The following is a 12,123-nucleotide window of genomic DNA, read 5'->3' as shown; positions in this document are numbered from 1 at the left end:
ATTTTTATTACCTGATACTCTGGTTTTGCTGTTGTGTTAGCTTTACGTGTGTGTTCAGTCTTACACTGTCTGAATGGATTTTATCATTTTTCTTTCTGTGGCTGAAAGGCCTTAACTTTTCCAGTTCTTGGCAAGGTCTTTTTAGTTCATGTCCTGCATGCCTGCTGTCCAGCTCCTTGGGTGTGTTCAGGATGTTGTTAAGAAACATAAAGATGTCTTCCTGGTTTCTTTAGCATCACAGAAGTGTTTGCAGCAAGTCCTGCTGTGTTGCCATAGTGTTGGCTGAAGTATGCTCATTCATCTTGTGGGAATGTTGCATGTGCAGTGCAGCAATGGGACAGGAACTTCAAGTGTATGCTGAACACAGATCTAGTTTATGGGGAAAAGTAAATAGAATGACTAACAAAGTTTGCTTGAGCAAATGTAGATTTTTTTTTTCCATGTTTTTGACATGGCTGGGTTTGGAAGAGTTGCTTATGTGGCAAGAATATTCTTGGCCTCAGTGACCTACTGCCACATATCTGCTCTCTGTTGGAAAGCATGAAAATATTGATGTTTCCAAGTGGGTAGGAAAAAAGCACGTTTGAACTGTTCTTGGAAACGACTGAGGCATTTCTGCTGGCTGTGGTATGTAATACTCACCCTTCTGGGTGAGGAGTGTGTGTGTGACTAAGGACTTTCAGCAGCAAGAGACAGGCTTGCAAGGTTGTGCTGATTTGGTTTAGATGCTTGAGCTATGTGCGCTGTGACAGTAGTATCTAACCTGCAATTAGCTCCTGTTGTTTGTAAATCTCAATTTCACACAATTTAGTCACAGGCTACTTAGAAGGAACTCATTAGTGCTGACCTGTATACTTAGCGGGAGAATGTTACATGGCCTATTTTCTATTGCTTGTTTATTTCTGTTATGTCTATCACTGTGATGCTTGAGTGTTCTGTCAGCAGCATATGGAACAGGTACAATGCTTCTTGCCTTGTATTGAAAGTAATAGTTTTGGAAAGCAAAATGGAGCAGTCTTAACTTCTGTGAGTATACTTTTCATCATCTTGTATTAGTCTTCAGTACCTTCTGTTCATCGTCACTACTCTAAATGAACCTGCTTCTGCATGTGGGCAATTAACCATGGCTCCATGACATGCATTAAACCCAGCGAGCATTTGTTGTCTTAGAGCTGTTGCAGGCCAAGCTGTAAATTTCTGTGAAGATTAGGGATTTGTCTTTGATTCAGAGCACTTGTGGAAAGCAGTGTTATGAGTGGCAGCTTTATTGCAGCAGCATTATTTCAGTGCCTAGGGAAGCTCTGAGGCTTTGTCCTCAATACTTCTGTATCCTCAGGAGCTGCCAGAGACTTGACTATAACCTACTTTGTTGCCTGTCAGAGCAGAAAGGGGTTTTCTCACAAACCCAGGAAGTTTGGCTGAAGAACCAGAAGGGATACAATATAGCCCTGAATTACGGTTTAGGTGTCAGCTGTGAATATGAACAGCAAATAAAACGAGACTGCGCTGTTACAACTTGCAAAAATATGTATTTTTTTTCCTTACTGGCTAACAGGCCTAGCTTTGTGCAGTTCTTAGCCTGTGAACTACATTTACCTAAGCACTGGCCATCTTGGTTGTTAGTGGTCACCCTGAATGCACCAATGGTGCAGAACTTCATGAGCTTCCTCATAACATGAGGCTCAGCTGTGTGTGATAGCACAGTCTATACTCATGTGTATAAGGAAACTTTCTTTGGTGCGTTTTTGGCGGATATTTGAAAGAGAATGAATATCCCTGTGTTTTAGGGATTTGGGTCAAACATGATACCTTTCCTACCTTGCAGAAATGCGAGTCTTCATGTAGATTGTCCCAGTAGCTTTGTTGATGCTTGTGATTCTGATGAGCAGCACCACTTGAGCTCTGTCAGGCTTGGTGCCATCACCAGTGCCCTGGGGAGCCCATTCCAGTTCTCAACTGAGTTGACCATACTGGTGTTTCCTTCTAGAGGAGAGAGTTTGACTAGAAAGTCTTAGCTATTCCAGCACCTTGTTGCTGTCAAAAGAGTCGGTCCTGTTTTATCTTTTCACTCACCCGTTCTGTTCTTTGCCGTTTCTTTGGCACATATGGCTCTTAGCTCAGCCTGCTCACCTCCACTGTTGGTGAGAAACTGAGCTGCTTCTTTTGGTGGCAACCAGCGTTTAGATTAGCTGTCCTGGATAATTTTCTTCTAAGAGGGTTTGGATGGACTTTTTAGATCAGCATTGTCTCCTTGCCTGAATAGCTCTGATTCTTTAGAGTCTGGGTCTACATGAATAGACTTAAACCATATATAGTCAAAAACTGTTTCTTCATAAGAGCTGTTTTTTTTCATTCTTTTTGTGTTAGTTGGTTCTGTGACTTTCCACTTGTTAATGAAGGCAAGGTGCAAATTGAGCAGACAAAAAGTAAAGATCCTTTTTATAAGGTGTCCTCTGAGTGTGCCTCCTGGTTCTGTTCTTAGGAAGTTCTACACAAAGGAATAAATCCAGGAGAAGTGCTTCCAGATTCCCAGTTCAGTCCTCATTTATTGAAGGGCAGACAACATTACTGAAGTGTTACTTGAAACAAGTCGACCTTTCAGGAACTTTAAACAACTTGCAAGTTTTTTTCCAAATAAAAGAGAACTAAAGGTTCTTGATGTTCCCTTATGGGGAAACACCCAGTAGTCTTCTTTTTATAGGAGTATGTGTTGAGATGGACTAAGTGATACAAGAAGGCCAAAAGCTTTTAAAATGTTTTAAAAATGCTGCTGGAAATGCCGTTTCCTCAGTCCATCTCTAGGATGGTACAGAGCTTCTGGCAGAAGTTCTTAAGATGTTCATCAGCAGTTGGATGTTGGCATCCCAGTGGTCCGCAGTTTATGGGTCCATATGGGAATGTCTAGAGGATGCTCTGTGTGTTGTCACCGCTTACTAAACTTTGGTTTTGCATGTCTGGTTGTCAGGATGCTTTTTACATTTGAAATAAGCATTCCAAGGGAGGAGTTTTAAACCTTCCAAGGTTTCTTAAAGGCCATTAAATTGCATAGGGCTGGATAGAGCCCTACTGCATACTACCCCCAGAAAATGATGGAAGTAAAGGATGTTACTGTTGACTTCTTAACCAAGTTTGTTCTAAAACACTGAGTGTGTGTCTCATTATTGTTTCAGTTTTGAAACTGTGTTTTGAGTTACTAAATAAAAATGGAACTAGTAGACGTTCTCTGTAACATGCAGTGTTTCATGTAAACAGAGCAGTCAAAACAAATTACTCCTTTAAGTTCAAATGCATCACGTGTGTAAGCTGAGAGATTACATACAAATGTTTCCTGAGTCTTGTCCCCTAAGGCAACAAGAATACGCCAGTGTTGGGTATCATTTTGTGCTTGCTTACTGAAGGTTTTGTTCTATGATCTTTATTTCTATCCTCCTAAAATGAACAAGTGTACTTCTGTTCAGACTGGCCCATAGACCATGACTGGAGGATGACTATATCTAGTTACTGCATTTTGTTTACTGGGCATAAAGAAAGTTTGTGAGAAGAAGCAGAAGTGCGATGACTTCATGTGTCAGTTGTTACACCACTATCAATGCTCTACTATTAATTTCCTTACATATTTTAGTTTTATTCTTCCTTCCCTCCCCTAGCTGATGTGAATAACATGTTTCTCCTGGGGAGAATTTAAGAAGTAGTTTCTAAATGCCATCGATGCTCCCATTAGAATTCCAACCACGGATTTCTAATTAGTTTCACAGTTTTGACCATTTATTTAATAAACTATGGGATGCATAGATCAGAGCCCTGCTTTCTTGGACTGCCTGCAAAAGCAGGGAATATGTTATATGATGGCTGGCTGCGATTATCTCATTTCTGTTTGTTTTTTGTTTTTTTTTTAAGGAAGACTCATTAAAACACTTGTTAAGTGCAAAGACCAAACCATAAAGACTTCATCAGAAAAAAAAGTTTTAGGAGGCTAATTCTGCATCTCCAACTACCGTATATCCAGGTAGTAAAGTGAAAACCAGTGTGTAGCTGACAAATGTGATGGTGGTGCTCTCAGTTCTGCCTGCTGCTTTTTCTAGTAAAGCCATTAAACAGAAGGGCTTGAGATACCAGTAAGTTTGCCTCAGGTCTGAGTGCTTATATAGTAAATCTTGGTCATTTTCATTCAGTCTTTTGTGAAGCTTTAGTTTGTCCTTGTAAATAAAAAGCTTTATAGAGTTCAGGACAAAGCTGTTGGTCCCTTTGGGGCTGTTGGGTTGGAACTTTGGGTGCTTAAAGCATGTCTAGTGTGACAACAGGGTTTGAAATGCAAGAGATTCAGATATCAGCGTAGATGTTTCTCCAAGCATATTTCATTCTGCATGCTGTACATAAGTCATCCAAATAACATACGCTTGCTACTTCATTGTAAAGTATCAAGTTTTTTCAGACTGCATGATGTGGATCCCAATGATATTCTGTCCATGCTATCATTCCATACACCTCCTTTGGATAGAGATTTGTCCTTGCTATTCTTTGTGCTTCACTGACGAGCACAGGTGAAATAGTCTCTTTCTGGACATCACAGCTTTCCATTCCTTCTTTCCTGGATGTTAATAGTTCCAATTTTGTAATAAAAGTAAGATGCAAGCAAACATCAGCTGCTTTCATTTTGCTCCCTTGCATCACTACTGTGATGCTCAGGGTGGAAAGCAACTAATTCTTCTCCTTCTTTAGTGCTTAATTTGGTTGCTTCGACCATTTGTGAAGGACAATTTAAAGAGGTTTGTTACTGCAGTGTTAAATGGAGTGGTTTGCATAGGAGCTTATTAATGTGTTTAACTTTCAAAAGTTAAAGCACTGTTGGCGGTCTTGAAATGTGCAGAAACTTCACATTTGCTGCACAAAATAATTTCCAAGTTGGAAGTACCAGTTGCTAGACAGCGTTAATGATACTCATAAATGGCAAAGAGACTGTAAATGATGTGTATCTGACTCTTAATGTTGTGTGTTTGTACTCTACAAAGTATAATGAAATGGAGGGCGCTCGTTATATTCATGGTGGTCATTTTTTATCTCCAAGTTGCAGCATAAATGAACTGTGTAAACTGTTTCTGTTTTCCAGATTACATCTTGTAAGAAGATGAGGAACAAAAAGCAGTGTATTCAAGATACAGAGGGTCAAAAGCATGAAGGCATGGAAGGTAAAGTCTGTGTATAAAAACATCCAAGTTATATTATTCAAGTTCAGGCTATGAAAGGTTAGATTTTAAATGTGTTCCTCAATTGGTGTGCTGCTTGTTCTGAGACAAGTTGTGTAAACATAACCACTATTTCAACATCATGTTTTCCTTCAGCCTTTGAAGTGCCCTTATCCTTTCCTGTGAATTCTGGGTTTTACTTGTCAACTTCTACTTGCTGAACTGAATGGCAACAGTTACACAAAAGAATGATTAGCTTAGTGTAAAAATGATTGAAGAAAAGTTCTTGTCTCAGTTGGTTTTATAAAAATAATTTCCAATTGAAATAAAAAATGTTCCCATTTTTGTTAAGTGTACATTATTAGGTAAATACCTGAGCACGTTTGGATTAAAATACTTCTTATAGTACAGAACTGAAGGTAAAGTATGTATATATAGAGATGAATATCTGATATGCTGGGATAATGTATTTTGTAGACACAGTGCAATTATGTGAGGAGCTTTCAGAAAAGCAACAAGTAAATGACTTGGTAGTCGGTGGGAAATACTTTGTGATGCTTTCCTAATCCAAGCAGTCATAGAGCTAACTTTCCTTTGTTTTAATGGCACATCATGGCACAGCATTCTATGAAATATTGCACAATGTTTTTCACCTGAAATATAGGCTTGTAACTTTTCCTCTGGTCAGCATGTTGACTGCAGAAGACTTGAAAACGTGATTAATTTGCTTCTGTCTACACAGTTGTATTTTATTACCTTGTTACTGAAATCTACAAGGACTTTGTTTCAAAAGCAGACAAGAATTCTAAGTGTGAATGTTAATAATACCAGGTGAAGAAATGGAAGAAAGCTGTTCCTGTTCTACTTTATTGCATGACGGTGACACGTGCCCCATCTGTCTGAACTGCCTTCTGGAACAGGAGATTGGCTTTCCTGAGAACTGTAGTCATACTTTCTGCATGACTTGTATTCTTAAATGGGCTGAGGTAAGACTGAGAAGCAAAGTGCGTGTTTTTCTTTTATTAAGCTGTGTTATGTCCAATAGCTATAGATTTATTTTCTTTTTCTTTTATATTCTTATAAATAGATCAGTGGGAAACTTCTTAATGTGATGCGGTACTTTGTGTTTGACTTTAGTAGGCATCATGCCTTATTAATGGTTTAGGGAGTTTAAGGAACAGTAAAAAGCAATGATGGCTGTCTGGAAAATCGGATAGTGTTATGTACGTGTCATAATATTGCAGTGTCAGTCAAGCTTAATCTTACTTAGTTATGTGCTGCTTTGCACGCTGTGAGCTCTTAGGACTGAAGCCAGCTGGTTTTCATGTTGGTTTACAATACAAGTCTGATCACACCCTGGCTTTTCTAAAGTTCTCCTAAAAGGCTTGAGTGATATTCAGCCTTTTTAAAAGTATGTAATTTAGTAACTAGATGAGCTGTAGCTCTGTAGGTAGGGCTAGAACCTTAAAGTTGCTTGTTTGAACAAATTCTTGTTCATTCTTTGTTTAATCCCCCTTTTCATCATGTGTGTCCTGTAAACAATGCATTAAGTCTTCAGGTTGCTACTTTGTCTTACTTTTGTTCTCTTGAATAGATTATTCTCTGTAGAAGACACTGGTTTCTTTGCAATAGGTTTCTTCTGCAGTAACTGGTTATTTTGGTTTATCCTTTAGAAAGGTTGTTGTGTGTGTACCTGTGCATGCAATATGCTTGTGTACTTTTAAACTTGTTTTTAACCTTAATTTTTGTGTTCTTTTTTTACTGAAGGTAGTCAGTATCGCAGATCATTTCTTTAGACTTCACATGGGCTTCTCACTGTCAAAAGTTATTAGATGGAAATTTAATTTGTAATTACAGAGCAGGTGACAAACTTAAGTCTCCTATTGCCAGATTTTCTGTTCTGCATATGATTAATTGTAGTGCTTTTATTTAGCAGCGAACAGGAAATTCTCATACACAATTTAATCCTGACTTCCTTAGCTGGTAGTTATTCTGGCAGCTAAATGGCAGTCAGCAGTGATGTTACAGAGGAAAAAGTACAGCAGGCTGAAGGCTTGTTGCTGCTTTCCAGCGTGTTCATGGTGGGCTTAAAAGCATCTGATAGACTATGAGGAAAACAGCTTTCTGTTCTGTATCATTCATTTGCCAACTCTTTTAAAGTTTTTGACATATCAAATCTATTTTGGCATGAAATACTATACAAATAGAATAAAAGTAACTTCTTAGAGTTTACAGGTGAACTGGATGTGTTGCCACAGAAGTAGCGGGGTGATAGTTTTTGTTAATGATCAATCAAGAACTAAATAATTAACGATTAGGCTTTTTGAGTCCTTCTGAATGATTAAGATTTCAGAACTACCTGCTTGTTTAAAAATGTGCTACCAGGTTCTGTTTAAGAAGTGAATATTCTTTCTTGAGTATAAATAAATATGTTTTGTGAGAATGTTCCTTCTTCTGTGAGCATTGGAGAACAGTTGAAAATAAAAGCCTAAAACTCTCAGGGATGTTGCTTGATGTTCACATTCTCCTTGTGCTGCTCTCTAACTACAGGTTTCCTTACTGCAGTCAGCAGCTGTTCGGCTCTGAAGCCTTTACTTTTTAAGAAGATGTTTGGGTTTTCTTGTTCTTTTTAGATGAATAACTGCTGATTGAATCCACAAAGGGCTAAATAGGATGTTTGCCACAGAACACTAGATACATGAACTCCAAAATATTTAGTAGTGCTGTAGTTTAGTTAGTTAAACCCTCCTATGCTATTAGAATGTCATCTTTTATGCCTCTGACCCAGCTAAATGGTGCTCTCCCTCTTGAGAGCTCCTGGACAGGTGAAGTGGCAGGGAGTGTTCTCAGTAAGCATGCAAAGATTAGCCTAAGTGTCATTCGCCCTGTGCTTGCTGTCACTCACCTCTGTAAGATAACACCATAATTTACTAATGTAGACTTTGAAAGCTTGAGGCTTTGTCTTTCAGTATGGCTGTTAGACAGTCATGCAGAGGTGAGAGAACTTAAATGCCTGAATCTGAAGCTAACGCTGTTAGACTCAGCATTCAGTGAGAGTTCTGAAGGAAAGTGTAAGGGTTACCTTCAGTATAAGGAACATGTACATGATAATATTGTTCTGCCTCCATAAAAACTCCTCTGGAGTCTTCAAATACTGTCACTATGGTTGTGTTACATCCAGGGAAGTAATTACATGCACATTCCCCATCTCATACAACTAGTAAGAAGAGGTCAAAACTATAGATAGGTAAGCACATGTTCTAGTTTCTACCAGAGGTCTGAATGCATTTAAGTAAAGCTTAAAGGAGGTGGACTAGGAATTTATCAGATAACACAAGTATCTGAAAATCACCTCCGCTAAGACAGCTTCTGTAGCAGCAAGGCTATTGCACCTGCATGCATTAAAGGAAAACTGTGCTATTTTGTATTCTAGTCAAATGTGACGGTTTTAAGTTTGGCGACATAAAACATTTTCTCTTCTGTAGGCATTTTAACTTCCCTTCTGTTCTTCAGAGTGCTAGTAAGTATGCTGAATAATTGCTCTTCTAGTAATTTTTCTTATGAGCAATGGTGAGAGGAAGAGTGCTGGAAAAAGACCGAATGTTTTCTGTTTTATCAACATCACTATGCAATAGAGATGTTGGTTTTTAATGACGCTTCCCTAGTAAGGCACATCTCTCCTAATCTTTGTTCCTGGCTTATCTCATTCATTTTTTTTTTCTTATCTGGGGAGTTTGGAAATGGAGTACATTTAGTTGTAAGTTCTCTGAAGCTTTGGGGCACATTCAAGCAGACTGTGCACCTTCAGTCCAAAGGAGAAAAACAACAGCAAAAAAAAACCATCTAAGCAATTTGCACAAAGAGTTCACTTGCATTCCATTTCTAGCAGGTGTTCTAATCTTACAGCAGTCGTTACTTCTTCGTTTGTTTTGTTTTGAAGTGTTCTGTGTGGTAACTGCAATTCTTAGTGTTCTTTCTGATCTGGATTTCTTTTGTCATAAGGAATACAGGGAGAAAGCAGCTTACGTGGCATCATGTTCCACAGTGATCTGCTGCAGCACGAATCAGTGGGCAGTAGGAGGGTTATATGTATGAGCTGAGTATGCAGTGGGTTCAAAGAAACTCTAAGCCTGAAAAATAACAAAAAGCTTCTTGATCGATGTCATGAATACACAGACTGCATCTGAGGAGAAACTGTGGAAGTCATTGTGGAAAACCTGGACTTTTTTTTTCCTAACTGAGTGTTCTTTTCAAATTAGGTGTTCTCCGATACATTGTTTGTCTTGGCAGATTAATCAAGTGAAGTACATTCATGCAACAGCCAACAAATCAGTTGGGGAAGCACAGTGTAGAACTAGGAATGTTTTTGAGCTTGGGTTCAAGTTCTCCCAGTAAGGTGGTATCAGCTGTCAACTAGTATGGTGACATAAGTAGTTCATCATAATTTCACAAACCCATACAGGTCACAAGTGATTTTATCCTTTCCTAAAGGCAGACACTTCCATTAGTACTTGTCAATATAATATGGGGTGCAACAGCAACAAATGATTATTTTGGATAAGAAGTAAAAGCTCCCAGCTGGGAGGCCTTTAGTAGAGAAAAAACAGCTATTTACATAGTAACTGATTAGTGTGTTGATAAGAACAGATTCCAGTCTCAATGTCTAATGTGCTCTGTATCTTCATGTACAGCAGTGGTATTTCTGAAAAAAGAAAGTAAAAAAGCTTCAGTAGGAAGGGTGCTTTTTCTAAAGCATGGCTACAGAAGCTTTGAGAGTTTTGTGGGGCTTTTTTTGGTGGGTTTATTGCTTGGAGCTTTTCTTGACTTGTTTTTAGAAAATACTGTACTTCTTGGTATCATCTTTTCACCCAAATGCGAGGAGATGTTTCTCACTGCTTGTACGTCGTGGTCTCTCATACCACTGAAGATGGAGGCAGAGTTGTTGAGGAATGTTTTCTGTTCTGCTCGGATTAATTTGAACTTGTTTGAGTAGCTTCCTAAGAATTCCCAAGACCTGTGACTGCTTCAGCTTTTGTCTTCGTCGCTTTGTTCAAATGCTGTTTGAAGCGATGTGGTTAAAAATAAGGGACTCTTTCAGATTAGAGATTGCTGTTCTGTGGTAGCAGCTTAGAGAATGCTGAATACCAAGTTACACCTGTAGAGCTAAAGCAGGATTTTGCTAGAGGATCATGGGAAGCAATTAAAATAATATCGAATGTATTTTCAGAGAACTTAGAAACAGGTGCAGAAATGCAGGTGCTTTTCAGGGAGTTACGGGCTCTGTGAGTACTTACACTCTGTATGAAGATCATTCTTCAGATATCATAGGATAGGTGGAAGAGGGGATTGCTGCAGTTACCAGTTCTAACATGAAAATTGCAAGGTAGTTTCGCGTAGAGAATAAAGCAGGTATTTTGGACAGTGCTGAATTACCTCTCTTTTTCTCCAAGTAGTGCTGGGAATAGAACTTGTAAATATCGGCTGTTTTTATTTGTTCCAAGCTCTAGGTATCTATGTTAAATTAAGATATAGTATGGAATCATAATTCTTCTAAGGTTCTGATGCACATACCGTGTTTTGCACAATAAAAGTGACAGCTACTGTGTGGACTCATTGTGTATCAATGGCTATTTTTCTTAAGTATTTTTCCCCCCAGAAGGATGGTGTACATTCATTATATTTCATAATGCTTCCTGGATAGAAACTAAACCAGAGAAGAAGGGATGACTTGCCTTGAATAAAAGGATGTCTTGATGTCACCTTTGTTTACTGAGCAATCTTTCCAGAAATAACAATAGGGATGAGTAGGAAGGCCACCACTCTGTGCTTTCTTATTGTAAGTGTATAGACATCTTTTCTTATCCCCCAGCTTCTTCCTGTAGCATAAATTTGGCTTTGCTATTGGGGAAAAAGGACAGAAGAATTTTTTTGTTGCCTCCATTTTCACTGGCGTGTGTTTATACAAAGTAACCTGGATTTCTTCACAGTTTCTGGCACTTATACCCTGTTGGAGAACACAGGGCAGTGTGTGATGCATTTGAAACTGGCCTGTCTTTTCTGGGATTTCTCTTGCGAATTCTCTTGAGGTGTGTTGCAAACTAGAGCTATGAAAAGCAAGTGGGTAGAGGTGGAAACAACATCAGGTCTTTCTGAACATACCTGAGCCTGACTGTAGCTTTTGATTCTTCCAGTTTGTTTTCCTCTCTTTCTGTTTCTTATAACCATATGTAACTGTTAAGCATTTCTCTGGGCAAAACTGGTCATGTAAAAGTGAACACTTTCCTAGGGGAGTAAAAATGCTTGTCACTTGAACTGCTGCTAGTAATACTTTGCATTCTATGACATGTCATTGCTGTGAATAAACATAACTTACCATGGTGTAAACTTGTGAGCATAACTTAGCATTCATGTGTAAACTCGGTGTGGAAACAGATTGTCTTGCAGAAACTGAACTTTCACTTAACCTATATATCTGGAAATGGGACCAAGAACTACTAGGAAAACTGTCTCCTCCTGTCTTTGACAGTCATAGATACAAGTATGAATGGAGTTGCTTACTGAGAAGTTTGCAGCAGGTTCATGCTGCCAGATATGCCAGCTGAGCGCCACGTTACTGCAGGGTAGCTGTATATTACTACGGGACAAAAACTGCTTTTGCAGTCTGAGCCTTCAGGGTTCTTGCTTAATTGCCCAGTATGCTAATTTTAACATAGCAGGAACAATCCAAACTCCCACAATAGGGGGAATAGCTTTCAATTGGGGTGAAATATTGGGGTTTCATACGGAGGAGGTAAGGACTTCAACTTACCGTTTTTGACTACTTTTTCATGCATGTACCACTGTCTGATGGGGTCTTTAACTGTTAGTTGGTTTTTTTTTCCTAAATTCAGTTTAGCTGTTCTGTCTACTTCAGTTGAAACTGGTAGCTGTCCAGATGGTC

At 38.8% G+C, this 12,123-nt stretch overlaps 1 protein-coding gene across 5 annotated transcripts in view; it reads left to right on the top strand.

Moving 5' to 3' along the window:
- Positions 1-12,123, top strand: part of SCAF11 (SR-related CTD associated factor 11) — a 35,955-nt gene that overhangs the window by 4,368 nt on the left and 19,464 nt on the right. For all 5 annotated transcript variants that reach the window (XM_015855006.2, XM_015855013.2, XM_032443227.1 and 2 more), the window contains exons 2-3: positions 5,108-5,186; positions 6,015-6,169. In XM_015855006.2, the coding sequence (XP_015710492.1) occupies positions 5,126-5,186; positions 6,015-6,169 (216 nt within the window). In that variant the 5' untranslated portion in view covers positions 5,108-5,125. The remainder of the gene's footprint in view (positions 1-5,107; positions 5,187-6,014; positions 6,170-12,123) is intronic.

The sequence above is a fragment of the Coturnix japonica genome, chromosome 1, assembly GCF_001577835.2.
Source record: "Coturnix japonica isolate 7356 chromosome 1, Coturnix japonica 2.1, whole genome shotgun sequence".
NCBI lineage: Eukaryota > Metazoa > Chordata > Aves > Galliformes > Phasianidae > Coturnix > Coturnix japonica.
The sequence above is the reverse complement of the archived record's forward strand: the minus strand, read 5'-3'. Positions and strand labels throughout refer to the sequence as shown.